The sequence below is a fragment of the Pholcus phalangioides genome, unplaced genomic scaffold, assembly GCF_987345545.1.
Source record: "Pholcus phalangioides strain wild (caught in Gottingen) unplaced genomic scaffold, Ppha-v1.0 ptg000024l_1, whole genome shotgun sequence".
Lineage (NCBI taxonomy): Eukaryota > Metazoa > Arthropoda > Arachnida > Araneae > Pholcidae > Pholcus > Pholcus phalangioides.
Window position 1 is genome coordinate 10,292,831 of NW_028301616.1, and position 16,523 is coordinate 10,309,353.

General features: G+C 37.8%; 1 protein-coding gene across 1 annotated transcript in view; it reads right to left on the minus strand.

Moving 5' to 3' along the window:
* LOC149068719 (equilibrative nucleobase transporter 1-like) overlaps nt 1–16,523 on the minus strand; it is a 45,371-nt gene that overhangs the window by 9,357 nt on the left and 19,491 nt on the right. Inside the window, exons 5-8 of the mRNA XM_089251104.1 lie at nt 10,023–10,099; nt 1,796–1,888; nt 1,467–1,680; nt 432–488 (exon numbers count right to left, since the gene is read on the minus strand). Of these exons, the coding sequence (XP_089107230.1) occupies nt 432–488; nt 1,467–1,680; nt 1,796–1,888; nt 10,023–10,099 (441 nt within the window). The remainder of the gene's footprint in view (nt 1–431; nt 489–1,466; nt 1,681–1,795; nt 1,889–10,022; nt 10,100–16,523) is intronic.

The following is a 16,523-nucleotide window of genomic DNA, read 5'->3' on the forward strand; positions in this document are numbered from 1 at the left end:
CAGTCCTGGAATTATATTTCTAATCTATTCATTACTTGCAAGTCCACAACTTATTTCTTATGTTTATATATATTTTTTGCTGGTCCGCAAATTATATCTCTTATCAATTTATTTTTTGCTGGTCCATGAACAATCTCTTTCATTTATATATTTGTTTTACCGGACCTCAAATTATTTTTCTAATCCCCACCGATCCGCGAGATTTTTCAACCACATTCGCTAGTCCGCAACTGTATAAGAAGGTTGAAGAGCACGGTTATAGAGTTACGTTACCGATTTCCGTAATGAAATCAGAAATCAGATGCGTTGATACCATCATAAGTATAAGCTTAGGATGATGATAACCGATTTACAAATGAGGAATTAGGCCATTTTAAGTGTCGTGAAATACTGTTCCATATGAGAATATGTTGACTCGTTTATTTACTCACCGGTTATCATATTCGCATGCAAATTTGGCTGTTTGCGGACTGCGCCATGTATGGAATCTGAGAAAAAAAATTGCAGTGTGATTATATCATACAATTCTAGTTAGAAAAATAGCAAATTTCATTTTAAAATCGATAATTTAAACACTTTTCCATGGTGATTGTATAATCGAGTTTGCCAAAAGACAGATAAAGATTCTTCAACAAAGGAGGGCTGGAAGAGATTTTGGCAACTAGATCAGTTCTGGAGTTCAGTCCTCAACTATTAGTCCGAGGAAAATGCAGGGTGATTATGATTAAGGGTCCCGTATTCTGAGTAGTTTTTCTCTAAAATTTCTTACCCAAATACAGCCAAATTTTTAGAATATCTTAATGAGACCATGGGAGAGATTTACGAAATAAAAAATAGTTTAATTTTCGACCACCAGGTGAAAAAGTGGAGCTTTATATTGAATTTTCTTTTTTCCGATGGACCATATGGCGCATACATCAAGTTTCAATTGAGTACATCGTCCAGAACAGGCGCTACATAGGTCGTTTCAGTATAAAAACGACTCAGACCTATATAACGTCCGTTCTGGTAGAGGCATTCCATTGAATCTTGATATATACGCTGTATAGACCATGGGAAAATACAAAATGCAATAAAAAGCGCCACTTTCTCACCTGGTGGTTAAAAATTGAACTATATATTTTTTTATTTCATAAATCTCTCTCTCCCGTGGTCTCATTAAGATATCCTGAAAATTTGGCTGTATTTGGATAAGCAGTTTTTGAAAAAAACTACTCAGGGTACTCGGGAAATTTCATTATTAATCATTATTAGTATCTTTAATTAATTATAATCACCCCGTATATTGTAAAAATTTTGTATGTTTGTTAAATTTTTTTTTGACTCAAAATTCCGGACTCTGACACGAAGCCGGACAGAAAGAGATCTCGGCAACGGGATATGTCCAGTGGCAAAATTCTGGCGTTCATTCATTCTGTCCTCAACTATTTGAAAAATAAGACCCTAAGAGAAGAAACTTAACTTACCATCTACCATATAGTAGGTACCCCATACAGATGTAGCAATGCCGGCGACCTCCGAGGAGCAATCACTAGACGAAAACAATCCTTTCTTACAAGACGAAGGCTCCTCTACTTTGCGAGCTGGTAGTACGAACAACGTAACGGGAAGCATGATGACACTGAACGCGACCAATATGAAACATGACCATTCCCATGAGAGACCTGCTACGTACCCGTACTGAAAGAGAGAGAAATATTCACTGTGTTTTCTGTACACGTACTGTATTTACTTACATAATTGATTTTTCGCAACTTAGATAGGAGGTAGGTTGAATACCAATTAGAAACCGTACCTTGATGAAGACGAATACAGACGCCGAGGCCCCGAACGCACCGCTGTACAGGGTTATTATCGTGGATCTTTGCTTTGGGAATAGATCAGCTATCTAATCAGAAACATTCGCAAATTGAAATATAAATAATATGGAACATAAATGTGAAGATAAATTTGCACATTTTGTGTTTCTATATGTACTTTATGATCCTTGAGGGATATCAGCAATTATCGCAAAAAAAAAAAAGTCAAATGCAAGTAAAGTTATCAATTATAGCGAAAAAATGTCAAAGGCATGTAAAGTTTCCATCCATCACGGAAATTGCTAAAGTAACCAATGACAGAAAATCAAGTTCTACTGCAAGTCGCAGTGGATAAAAATGCAATTCACCACAAAAGCATATATGTTTGACAATTATGTACATTTATATGCTTATAGTATTAATTATGATAAAATTATGACTATCATGATATAATTTCTAAGTCACAAAAAATAATCTTAATATTCTTGATTTAAAATATTAAGTAAGGCTTGTTGAAAATAATGGGAAAAATGGGGCATTTCACATAGGAAAGTTGACGCCCAAATTACGGGTATATATTGCCACGCTATATATACAAGTTTCTGGCCCAAATCCAAGTTCAGACTTCTAGGTGGTAAGTTCATTACAGAATCTCTCCACGGAACGCCCTCGATCCAGGCAGTAGCTAGCAGGGACCAGTGAGAGAAGCTATTCTAGATCAGGTGTTCTCAATCCGATTCGATATAGCCCTCTTGTGGTCTCAGGATATTTATACAAATACAAATACAACGCCACAACAGGCAAAATGCCCAACGAGGTGGCTGAGAAAAAGATGCCCATAAAAATATGGATGTCATGTATTTCGAAAATATAGCAACCCAATTAAAAATGCAATTAACAAAAATTATCATGATAAAATATTATAAAATGCTCATAAAGAATACTTATGGTTGTCTTATTCTAAGTATGGATAGCTTCTCGATTTACCCCAACATGTCTTTCCAACGTCTGTCCAACCAGAGAATTCCCCGTTCACCATAACTCGTTGCGACTTATATCTTAACCACGATTCTATCCAATTCAGCAAGTTGCCCCCAATTCCAATCTCGTGTAAACGCTTCAGGAGTTTACCATGTTGGACCCTATCGAATGCCTTCTGGAAATCAAGGTAAACAACGTCGACATTTTTGCTCTTACCCAAAGCCTTAGTCACGTGATCATAGAAACAAAGGAGGTTAGTTACACATGACTTCCCCTTCCTGAACCCAGGAAGTTATTTTATTCTCGTCTTACATTATTCTCGGACATTATTCTCGTCTATCCACTTCACAAACTGCCTTTTGATGATAATTTCCAAAATTTTTGAGAGGGAGCTCGTCAAACTCACTGGACGATAATTTGACACCGCTTCTCTACTACCCTTCTTAAATATCGGAACAACATTAGCAAGTTTCCAATCCCTTGGGACGATACCCTCAGCAACACTACTCTTGTATATCTGTGCGACTGGCCCCAACAATTCATTAGCACATTCCTTGAGGACCCTGGGATAGATATCATCTGGTCCTGGTGCTTTGCTTGCACATACATTTCTTAGAAGATTTAGGACCTCCACGTCTTCTACTTGAATATCGTTGAGGGTTTTATTACCCCCATACAACACCCGTATATCGAATATCATTATCTCCATTAAAAACCGACGCGAAAAAGTCATTTGAAAGGGGCCACAGGTGAAAATCGAGAAGGCACGCTACGGTCCTGAAGCGGGCTATGAAAGGTGATGAGGGGCCACAGAGGATGGATCATTGCTTCTAATCATTTTCAGACACATCCATCTTTGCAGACACTTCTACTTCTCCATAACAAGATGTGAGGAGGGATGTGTCTAGTCTTTCAGGTTCTCGGTTCTATCCTCGATGGGATATTCGATTGGACCCTCCCTACATGCATTAGGGTACGTCCATAGTGCACCGCTTCCCGCTTCTCGCTTTATTGCTTAAACCGCGGCAGTTGTAGAAGGCGAGATGAACTCGCGCGATTCTAGCCGGTGGTGGTTATAGTGCACCGCTCGCGGGAGCGTCTGCTTGCATGAGCAGTTGGCATCATGGAGCTATCACGTGGGGATATATTGTGTTTTTGTTGACAACAAAAAATATGTACATGAAATGAATAGGACTCACCTTAAAGTTGCAATAGGTTTAGTGTAATCGCTAATTATAGTTAATTAATTAATTGATGATAAATCAGCGATTTCGCTTTTAGTGCCACAACAAATTTTCGATTAGAAAAACGAGAATTAATCGTTACAAAATTTCGTTTGATTTAGTTTTATCGTCAATTAGTTTATATTAATGATAAAACTAAATCATGATCGATAATTAACTAATCAACTAATAACGATAAAACTAAACTGGCCGATAACTAGTTAATTAACGGCAAAATCCGTTGGATTTCGTTTTATCGTTAATTAGTTAATCAACTTAATTAGTTAATTAACGAATTAACGCTAAAATGAAATCCAACGGTATTTTGATTAATTAACGATATCGTTTTTATTACGTCAACTAATTAACGATTAGTATTAACAATAATTAGGCGTCATAAAAACTCCGTTGGATTTAGTATGATCATTAATGATTCTTAATTAATTAACGATTTCGCTTATTATGTCATAACTAATTAATGATTAGTATTAGCAACAATTATCCGTCACAAAAACTCCGTTGGATTCAGTATAATCGTTAATTAACCTTAATTAATGATTAATCACCGATATCACTTTTAGTGTCATATCTAGTTAACGATTAGTATTAACAATAATTATTCGTCATAAAAACTCCGTTAGATTCAGTATTACCATTGATGATCCTTAATTAATAACCGATTTCGCTTATATTATGCCATAACTAGTTAACGATTAGTATTGACAATAATTAATTCTCACAATAGGATTCACTATAATTGTTAATTTTCCTTAATTACTTGATGATTAACGATTTTGCTTTTATTATGTCATAATTAATCAACGATTAGTCAATCAACTCCGTCGATTTACTATTCCACTATAAAACGAACACTTACAGGAAAGTATCCGTTTTAAAGTGCAAGCGGTGAGCCGGTCAAGCGAGAAAAAGAAATAACAATTCATTCCGGTTAAAGCGGGTAAAAGCAGTTTCAGCCGGTAAAAGCAGGTAGGCGGGCGCACTATGGCCGCCCCAATGAGTGTTCACGATCTTTTTTCAGCCGCGATGAAGCGAGTAGCGAGAAGCGGTTCACTATGGACGTACCCTTACTCCCTATCCAGGAGGAAGAAGTAGCGTAAAGAAGCTTCCATACGATTCCCTATCTCTAATTCCGTGGCACTTCGGTGTATACAAAGGAACATTATAGCCTATATACATATGAAAATCTCATAATTTTTCTTTAATGAAGCGTATGTATTAAATGATGGAAATTATGAAATAACAAGAGGCGTGGCGTATACCTCATAACGCGTGCAAAAAACGTCTTTATTATTTCATAAACAATATAGCTTGTCCTTGATTGTTTTTTGTTAAGTGAAGCGATATAGGTTCACTTTTTTGTGTTTTTCTCCCTTCAAATGACTTTTCCTTGAAGGGAGTGGTCAACTGCCCGTGACAGACACACAGTCAATCCCTGTATCAGAAGCACAAACGCATAGCATGAATCACCACCAAATCACATGCACAGTGTAATGAAAAGGAAAGAAAAAAAACACATTGTTCTACACATTAACCTTCAACTCAAGCAAGACCTTTTGAAGTACTCTGCCGTAATATTTCAAAACACTGAATTTTATTTTCTTACATTTGTGTAATATTTTAACTCTTGTGCCAAACGTAAGAACTATTCCCCTAATGATATAGAGAGAGAAAAAGGCTTATACAACATGTTACTAGCGAGCAACATTGCGCATGAAGTTATTCCGTGCTCGTAATAAATGTTATTGAATTTTTGATCGTGACACCTCCAACCCTACTTATCTGACATAGGCCAGTTTCATTCACGAGTTTATGGTTGGTCTTAGTTTAAACTTATATAAGAATGGTCCTCATCTCCTGATTTTGGGCACAAACGATGCGTCTGATCCGAAAATGATTCGAAAATCTCGATACAGCGTATGGGTCTTGCAAGAATCGTTCCTGAATCGCCCTCCTTATTCATTTAAGTTGAAATATTCCATTCGTTTTTTGATACTTTTGTTTCCAGGTTATGTTAATAGTTATGAGTTGCGTGGCACACGCACACAACATAGCACTCAGCAGCTAAGATCTAATCGTAGAAGGACGATTTTTACAAATTATCATAATAGCAAATTAACTCAGTGATCAGTTTAATCTGGTGATTATACTGAGACATGATATAAAAGCACCTATTAGTGAAAGACTCCTGATCTCGCAAACTATAGGAATCAAATGAATCTATACAGGACATATTTCCTATGTCGAAGATTCAGATTCAAGAATTAATTTTAAAAAAGTATATATTTCATGTACAATATATTCTACCGAATGTCTATTATTGGACTGATTTTTATATTAAGAATTCAGATAAACGATTGCTGATTGTATTACGTTGATAATTTTATCTTCCTATTGCCTTTCAAAGAGGCGGCCACATTTTTTTTTTTTTTTTTTTTGTAATTTAATAAAATTTTCGGATACACCCATCCTTCGGGAACGCTTTGATATCCCTCTGAGATGAGAAGCGAGATGTGTCTAGTCCTTCAATGTTAGGTTCACAACATGTACAAGCATGTTTCCAACGTGCGTGTAGTTCATTAGCGCAAGCGTGCATTCATTAGAAGTTCCGCAGAGGAATATGGACGAGGTGCATGTATGGTTTAATAGTCGTAGTTCTTCAATGTTCAATGTCTCTTCATCCCTCCTTCTGATGACATCTTATGGACATTAATGTAGGACTAATAGTCATTAATTCATAGAATCTTACGTTAAGACATTTTTGGGAGTTTAAATAATGTCATACAATGTGGGCCAAAAGTACATGATGAATTTTAAAAATTGATATATAAAGTCAATCGATTGCTTATTAGAGTGCGGTCAGCAAGAAAATGTTTGTCATGATCAGGAATTTCATCCAAAATTCATAATTTCTCGCACCGATGAATCCTTTGTATTTGTTTAGCATCAATCCATTTGAATAGTTAGACCAGTGGTTCCCAAACTGGTGATATTGGTGCTTAAGTGACAGAACATTTTTGTAACCCTCAATATATGCGAATGAAGCACAGAGCAAAACTATGCAATATATTTATTCACATAAAATGCTTCTTGTTGCTATCAGCAGCAAAATACGGAGTAATGATCACACCTGACTAAGGTACACTAATTTTTTCAACGTCTTCATATACATTATTCATAACCAAGTATGTTTTCGATTAACTGAATGCCTTCCTACGACCTGGTTGTTGAAATTTTTTGTCGATCTTTTTTGCTTAGATTTCAGAATAACATAAAAGTTTTCTAAATTTCCCACCAGATGGCGATCGAACCTTTCTTATCATTTGGCGCGTACTGTTGTACCACTGAACTACTTTCATCATTCTATCTGCCATATTTCAGGAGTTATTCAAAACAATGTGAAATTTCCCATGTTCTTCATTTCTCTCAAATATTTAAATTTTTTTGCTCCCGGGCATCCTAAAGTGATTCTTAGAGGTTGAAAATGATAAGAAGCTGCGCATATGTCACTGCAAGCGAGATCTTCAAGTGGTCTTTAGAATGAATGAAGATAGAGCGATGGAAAAAGTGTCCAATCATACTAAATCGGGCATGCGTTACACGATAATAACAACCCAAATGGCACCTGGTGGAAAATTCTTAAACTTTTTATCTTGACATGACAAATCAACGGGCTTTGAATAAAATTACGGCTTAAATTTGTTAAATTCTATTCAATGAGATGATAATATACAAAGCTTACTCAGAATGTATACACTGACTGTCAAAATTTTCAAAAAAATTCAATACCATCAACTACTACTTTCAACCATCGATGTCACGGAAAATTGTCTTCGAATGTTACGGGGTGAATTTCTTTCGATATAAAATGAAAGTTCCAAAGTGGCTAAATTGGCATTTTTTTGGCTGTGAATCACATAAAACCATTGATTATCACAATATGTTTCTTCAACTCATTCTTGAAGAGGCAAGACTTTTACATCCGAAGTAAAGCTGATAATTTCCATGATTAACTCAACTTCAATTTTTTTTTTCTTTTGGACACGCTCTAAACTTCTCCTACAAGAGCGAGATATCTCAGCCTAGAGCAGATGGTAGAAATATATTCGAGCTCCCACTCTGTTCTTTCCCCTCATCGGGACGCTTTATTGGCAACACTATAAACGGGAATTGTTTTTTTTTCTTTACCTCAGAATTCTTCCCCCCCCCCCCACCCCCGCTTCGGTGTGACGAGTAAAAGGAAATATACAGTGGAACTTCGGTTAACGAGCTTAATCCATTCCGCCAACCTGCTCGTTATCCGAATTGCTCGTTATTCGAATTAAACTTGTTCATAGGAAATAATGGAAACTTGGATAATTCGTTCCACAATTATTCATTCACATGAAAATTACTAATAAAAACGTCATTCATTCAGTAATGAATGAATGACGTGAGGGACTCTTCGTCTTCCTCAGACGAGATCCCGTGCATAAGCTCTTGCTGAGGCGCGCAATGGAGATTCATCAGTTCGCCTGTGGATGTGACTATGTTCTTCCACTATTTCTTGAATGAGGTGCTCATGAACTTCCAGACCATGGTCTTCCCCAAGGACACAATCTCTCCTTATTCTTGCGCTAGCCCCTCAAAATCACGTTCAATGAAATCAGCCCACAGTTTCCCCAAGCACAATTAAAAAAATGCTGCAAGTACATATACGCGTGGTTACGATGGTACATCTAGTTTCATATCGTAAACAGTGACATTCGTGCGTGAGTTCATTTTTTCGAGTTGGGAGCGCTGACCGGAGACTGTAGGGGAGAATATTTCCCACAATTTCACAGCACGTGTGTGTGGACGAAAGCGAAAAATCATCAGCTAAGTTGCAACAACGAGAAAATAAATAAGCAAAGTTCAAAATTTTTGCTCGTAATGCGAAGCATCGCTCATTAATCGAATCAAAATTTGTTTAAAACTTTTGATCGTTATGCGTATTGCTCGTCAACCGAACCACTCGTTAAGCGAAGTTCCACTGTATATAGTATTACCTATAGTAGGAGAAGAGTGGCTGAAGAGGCATGGAGAGAATACCGCTCTCTCGTCCTTTTTCCCTTGATTTCCTAAATGTTAAACAAATGGTACTGTTTTCAAAGATTTATTGCATCGCTAATCCTCCAACTATATATAGTTCAAATTTGCTATAAGAAACCTAAATGTAAAGGTGTTGACATATTTACAAGTGAGGTAATGATTGCAAGTGAGAAGTGCTACAAGATATGCACATTGTTGTCTATCCCTATTTCTGTAGTACTGTGGCATTTTAGTGAATCAAAATCGTTTAAACGTTTTCAAAAGTAGTGCTCCGCAATGAAATTTTTTTCTTAAAATTTCTCCGTGAGGTGAAAAGTTTGGGAACCATTGAGTTAGATCAAGGATGCTCAACATCTGGGAGAGTGTTTGCCACTTCATTGGTTTGAAAACGTGTCGCGGGCCACTTAATTAAGTGATGTGGAACAGTGCAGCTGGTTACTTAATTGATTTGTAAATGTGTCGCAAGCCACTTGAGCGATGTGTAAATGTGTCGCGGACCGCTTGAGTAATCTGGAAGTGCGACACAGGGCGTTTAAGCGATCTGTAAATGTGTCACTGGCCGCTTGAATGATCTGGAACTGTGTCCCAGGTCACTTGAGTTTTCTATAAATGTGCTTAAGTGCTCTAAAACTGTTCAACGATTCACTCATTTGATCTGTAAATATGCATGACTTTAGTGATCTAGAAATGAGTCGTCTAGTTCATTTTTAAAAATTCGGGTTTTTAGGTAGCAGGTCACATCAGATGACTCCGTGGGCCAGATTTGTCAAGCGGACCATGGGTTGAGCATGTATGAGTTAGACAATATCAATAACGGTGATTGGAATAGAAGTCGATAGATTTTGATCCCTATGATGTGAATTTGAATCATTGTCGAATATTCGATTACCATTAAAATGGACTTACTCTGTATATGTATCAAAATACTCACTTGCATGTTAGCTAAACGTAACGGAACTCCGGCGAGACACATGAGTATCAGTGACGGGAATATCAGGTACGACATTTCTGATAAAGAGAAGAATTGTAAACATAGTAAAAAAGAAATGAAAAAAGTGTTTCGATGCTCTCAAAACAATAGTTAATAAATATTCATGATAGTAATGAGTATGCATCATATTCATAATACTCGACTGCAGTACATGGGGGGGAGGGGGACCATACCTACGGAATACTGATGTGGCTGAATGAAACCAAGATTGAATTTCGAAATCTTATTTCATATTCACGATGAGAGACGCCTTAATTACGGAAGTATTGATAAAATAGGGCCGAGCATCAAGGGACCAGAGCAAAGTGAGAATAAGGAGGGGTGGGGGGTCCCAACTAATATCACCAAATATATATTTTCAGTTGGTGGGATCAATATCTCATTCAGGGTAAGCGAAAAAAGGGAAGGTGAAAAATAGGAAAAAACACATTAGCGTCTTCCTCTCTCTCCATGTCTTCCCATAAACTAGGGCTCATTCAAGCTTTTTTTTTAAGCATTTCTAGACGCACGCAATAATCCTACTTATTTCTAGCAATAGACAGGTGTTTTATGCATTTCTAGCAGTGCGCAAGCGTTTTGTTCATTTCCAGCAATAAGTAAGCCTTCTACGTATTTCTAGGGATACGTGGGAATTCGCGTTTCGATCGCCTCCTACGCATTTTTAGGAGTGCGCTGCCTCCTTTCAATAGAGCTTCTCGGAGTATGCATACTTTTTACGTATCTCTTAGGTGCAAGATCACTCCCATCGTATTCATAGCGGTATGCAGGTTTCACATTTCTACAGGTACGCAAACCTTCTACACTTTGTATTTCTACAGGTACGCAAACCTTCTGCACTTTGTATTTGTACAGGTACACGAAACCTACACTATGTATTTCTACAGGTACGCAAACCTTCTGCACTTTGTATTTGTACAGGTACGCAAAACCTACACTTTGTATTTCTACAGGTACGCAAGCCTTTCTTGGGGAGATTATGAACGACTCCGGTGCACTTCTAGTTAATACGAATTCTGGGAAGTAAGCACATTGATAGCAGTTAGCAAGCCTCCGTCTCATTCCTAAAGGTAAAAGTGCGTTTCTATCAGCACTCAAGCCTCCTACGCCCCAGGTTTCACTGGTGTTCAGCGGCACCCTGGGGTTCTGACAGTTTCGTTGGGGTTCCGCATGATCAAACGCCACGGAACGCTTAAAAATCTCGGAGAGCTTTCAAAGAAGAAAACGTCCTTGCAGCTGATAGTTGCAAAGCTGTTCTTTGTTTTGAATTTTAACGAGATAGTGTCGCGTTTAAAAAAAATCCATACCACTTGGATGACTAATTTAGGGACTGTTGTAGCATGTGAGTGACCAAAACAGTGTGCAAGTATGTGAGTGACCAAAACAGTGTGCAAGTATGTGAGTGACCAAAACATTGTGCAAGTATGTGAGTGACCGAAACAGTGTGCAAGTATGTGAGTGACCAAAAGAATGTCCAGGTTAGTCGGAAAAGAAAACAATGACCTAGAGGGTATGAAAGCATATGAACGACCGAAAGATAGTGACACAAAGACACAGTTACGGTATGAGAGTGGGTGGGGACTGAACAGGCGATAGTCCGGGGTAGGATGACCAGATGAGGTGCCTGCAAAATTGGGATAAATACTGGAAATCGTTGTTAAAAACCGGGATGTTCATTAATAATAACCGGGACAAAACTAGAACATTCTAAAAACTCTCATTGGGCAGGCTTAAAGTGTAAAATTGCAAACTAACAATGAATTATGAAAATATCATCGTACCACTTCTACACATAGGTGCAAAAACGATTAGAACCATGGTTATCAGACCTCCTGTATATACGTGATTGATGGCCATAATACGCCATGAAGGGTATAACAAGTATTACTTTATATACTCATAAATTACTGGGGAGGGGACTTTAGTGCTTTTAGTCTCATAACGTCTATGCTTCTACGAACAGTCGACCCTCGTTTTACGAACTCAATAATTCGTTCTGGAAGTCCGTTCGTGAATCGAATTGTTAAGAAACGAAAATCGTTCTTTTTTCTCCCTTAGGAATCAATGTAAAATTGATTAATTCGTTCCAAGGCATCTGAATATTTTTAGTATGAACCTTCACAGCAGTGTTTTGCGCTCAAGTGCATAACATAAAACCGATTGAAATCATTAGAATCAACGCTGAAAACTCTTTTCCCTAGAAAAGACAATCCCAACCTTAGGAGATAACGGGCTTATATCCCATATCGGAGCAAAGGCGAGGTCATATCTAGTTTCTTTAATATCATCTATAATGAAATTTTTGCCTGCAAGACCACATAAAAAAATATCATTCTACCTCATATATAGGGGAATTTTTTCTGCGCATCAAGAACTCCAAGTGCACGGAAGTGCTTTCATTCTCGATAATTCAATGTTACCTTTCTTGGTTATTTTTGCCCATAACCAACGAATGGGTAAAAAGCCAATTTTATCAGCTAAAAAATATCCCTTTTAGAAAATAACTATACAGTACAGAATGTATTATATTGAGAAACATCATTTAACTAGAATCCCTTCTGCCACCTATAAAATAAAAGCACAATTGTTGATGATCCTTTAAATTAAGAAGGTGAAGAATGATGTGCTGCATAAGAAACAATATAATATGATATCAATGAATATTTTGTGAGCAATAATATAAATTGAATTTTCAAATTAGTTGCAAAATTTTAGCAATTGATGTTTGCGTCTAGTAAAATAATATTAGTAACACCGCAACATAAACTTTTTTCGTAATAATCAGTACTTTGACATGAATGTCGCTCTCCACTTGTTAATACAAGATATACGGAAGACTGGATGTAACATCCAGTCTTCCGTATATCTTGAATCAGTACTTTGTTTCACTTTGATACGATATGCTTATTGGTAATTGTTACAAGAAGCCAATGATGGAGAGCGTGAGTTGGAATGTAGCTTCCGTCCTGGAAGATGGTGTGCTTTCTTTCGGAGGGGGGAAAAGTCGTGAAGCGAGTGCTAGCACTCCCAATGCTACCGTAGTACTTGCACGTGCCTTCTTTAAGTTCCGTGCATTAATTGAAACTTTTTTCCAGTTTAATGATGTTTCCCAACGTCATACATCCTGTACTGTATGTACAGTTGTTTACTGAAAGGCATATTTTGAGGTCGATAAAATTTTATTTTTACCCGTTTGTTGGTTATAGGCCAAAGGAAAACGCCCAGCGAGAATTTCTGTGCTCATCATGGCCCTTCCCCCACCTATACTAGAGCTAGTCCCCGTAGACTTAGATCGTTAGTGGGGTCTCCTCCATAGTGAGTTTATAGTAAAAAAAAATCTGACAACTCAAGATGAACACCCTATAATTCAATGATTAGCCTCATGATTATTTCAAGCAATTTCATGATTATTTAAAGCGCATGCTCTTGTGCAGGAGCTCTCTCTGGTGATGGTTATCAATCAAAGCTTTTGATTCGGAAATATGCCTTTCAATAGGATGACAGGGTCAACAACCTCTTGAGTCCCAACCACGAGTTCAATCAGGCACGGCACAGAGACCCATGCCCCCCCCATCCTACAGCAGGGTGCTAAGCTGAGATCTTTGGTGGGCTCTCAAGTAAGACTCTTTACCCCCCCCCCCCATTATGAATTTATAATGTGAAATAAAAATTATGAGAAAAATCTCAGGCCTCGTGCTGGAGCTCTGCCAGTATCATAATCTTGTAGGGACATGCGTTTAATAGGGGGTTCCACGATAAGATCTGGCACAATGATTTATGACCATAAAAATGCATATTAGAAGCACAGAGGGGGTGGATAGGGCCCCCGACCCCTGCAAGCCAATCAGAAATGAAAAAAAAATTTCAATATTTCAGTTTAAAAAATTTAAATATTGAAATAAAATATTTATATTTGAACGGCAGCTAAGGCTGTGCAGCGGAACCCTTGATGAGGCTGTTATACGCAACAAATTTTTAAATATTTATCCAAAAAAAAGTTTGTCTCTACCGTCGTATCAACAGCATCATAGCATCAGTGCAAAATGATAGAGAGCTTCGGCATCATGTTTTATGTGCTATTTTAACCAATTGCTGTTATTTTTGATACTTTTTGAAGGGTGATAACTCAAAATTTCTCGGGTAGACAATTTTTGCAACCCCCCCCCCCCTTTTATACCCCTTTCAAAGGCAGATCTTGCGTACGCCCTTGATAAAGAAATGATGCTGAAGCTCTCTATCATTTTGCACTGATGCTATGATGCTGTTGATACGACGTTAGAGACAAACTTTTTTTGGGATAAATATTTAAAAATTTGTTGCGTATAACAGCCTCATCAAGGGTTCCGCTGCACAGCCTTAGCTGCCGTTCAAGTATTACGTAAGCAAATTTTTAGCCATTTTTGACCCCCTCACCCCCCCCCCCTTGTCAGCAAAATTTCGTCATCAGCTCTGCCCCTTTGAATCCAATTCATATTTTCATAAAGGGTGGTTGATGACGTAAGCATTATTCAAACCCCCCCCCCATGTCATCAAAAGTCAGCAAATCAGAACCCCCCCCCCATCGATGATGATGTAATACTTGAACGGCCCCTTGTAACCAACAAGGGTTCCGCGAGCAATTCTACGCTGGAAACCCCTGTCCTACGCAATTTCTAGTTGATACGAAAAGCTTCTATATATATCTGAATGAGTACTATAACGAGTCCAGTGCATTTATAGCAGTACAAAAATATATATTCACATTCCTAGGAGGTATTCAAGCATCCTATCCGTTTCGAGAGGTACGGACGCCTTCTTCACCTTTCTAAAGTGGTTGTGAACAACACATCCAGTGCATTTCTAGATACCGAAACGGCTCCGGTACGTTTCCAGCTGTACGCAAACCTCCTACGCAATTTCTAATAGGCACGAATTTTTCTAGCGTATTCATAGCAGTGGCGTGAGTTACAAATCTATAAATAGCGCCGAAGTTTACTTTGTATTTGTAAATGTTGCGCAAGCCTTTCTACGTATTTGTGGGTAGGTAGTACGAACAATTCCACCGCATTCTAGGGATACAACGCCTTTTTTTTCGAATTTGTAGTAGTACGCATTTCTTGGAGTAGCAATGCATAAGAAGCAGTCCATGCATCTCCATTGTGTACTTGAAAGGTTGTGAACCGCTGCTATAGAATATACGAATATCAATTCCCGTGTGATGGTCATGGACACGGGAAGGAAGTTCTAAAAAAAAACCTGCTTTTTTGTTGTCTTATTTCTCGATTTCCTCGATCCCGTGCTGTTTCGCAACCTGAAATTCGATTCAACCATGAACTTGGAACCGTAATAGCAGGTTTCATTTATCAAGTTGTCAGAATGGGATAATAAATCTGTTCTCTCTTGAGAAGACCTTATAATTATATGTTCAGATCTATATGGATGTAGCCGGCCCCAGGATACCACTTAGTAACTGGCATGAATGCTCCGGAACAAGGAGAAGGGTTGACATGTTGACAGCCCTTCAACGCATCAATCAGAACCATTGCAGAACGGGTCACGTTAACTCGCCATGATTGTAATACAGTAAAAATTAAAGGGCAGGAAGATGCCAAATTACCTGTTTTTTGTGAATTTTACACGTTGCATTACGGCTTTCTTCACTCTCAAAACTAATTAATCCCTGACATTTTATTTAAAAGTGTCAATTGATCCACAATCGACATTTCAAAATGTCGTTGAGTCCTTTCTAGAACCGCACATCGGCAGGTACGAAAGGTGCGGCCACTCCCACGTCGAAGCCATGCACATGTTACGGCAAATGTGATGAATCGGTTATTATACGCAATAACCGGTTACTATGCATACTTACCAATCGTCTTGCTAAGTTTGACAAATTTATCACTTTTACCGGCGAATATACATAATACTCACAAGTTTCGTTGGTGAATTTCATAAGTACTTGAAGTTTATCGTCTTTATCTGGTTATTATGCATAATACTCTAGTGTAATTGGTGAATTTGATAAAAATGAAAAAATTACAAATTGGCCTAGTATGTATGATGAGTATAGTTGGACACCGATATAATGATAACAAATTTTACGATCGTACCCCGATGTAATGATACACTACTGTACATGCATAAATTATCATGTACAGTATATTATATAGTACGATTTATCCTATCTACCAACGACACGACGCTTGGGTTACTATGCATAAGTAAAAGCCGGTAAAAGTGATAATTTTTAATATTTATCAAATTCACCAACGACACTTGGGTACTATGCATAATCACCGGTAAAGGTGTTTAATTTAGGGGGAATTTATCAAACTTACCAAAATGCTCGTGGATTATGCATAATCACCGGATTAACCACATTTACCACGTAACACGTATACAGATATCGTAGAGTACCGCAAAAATTGCTTTCCCGCAGGGCAGTAATTTCTTTTTCTTCTCAGT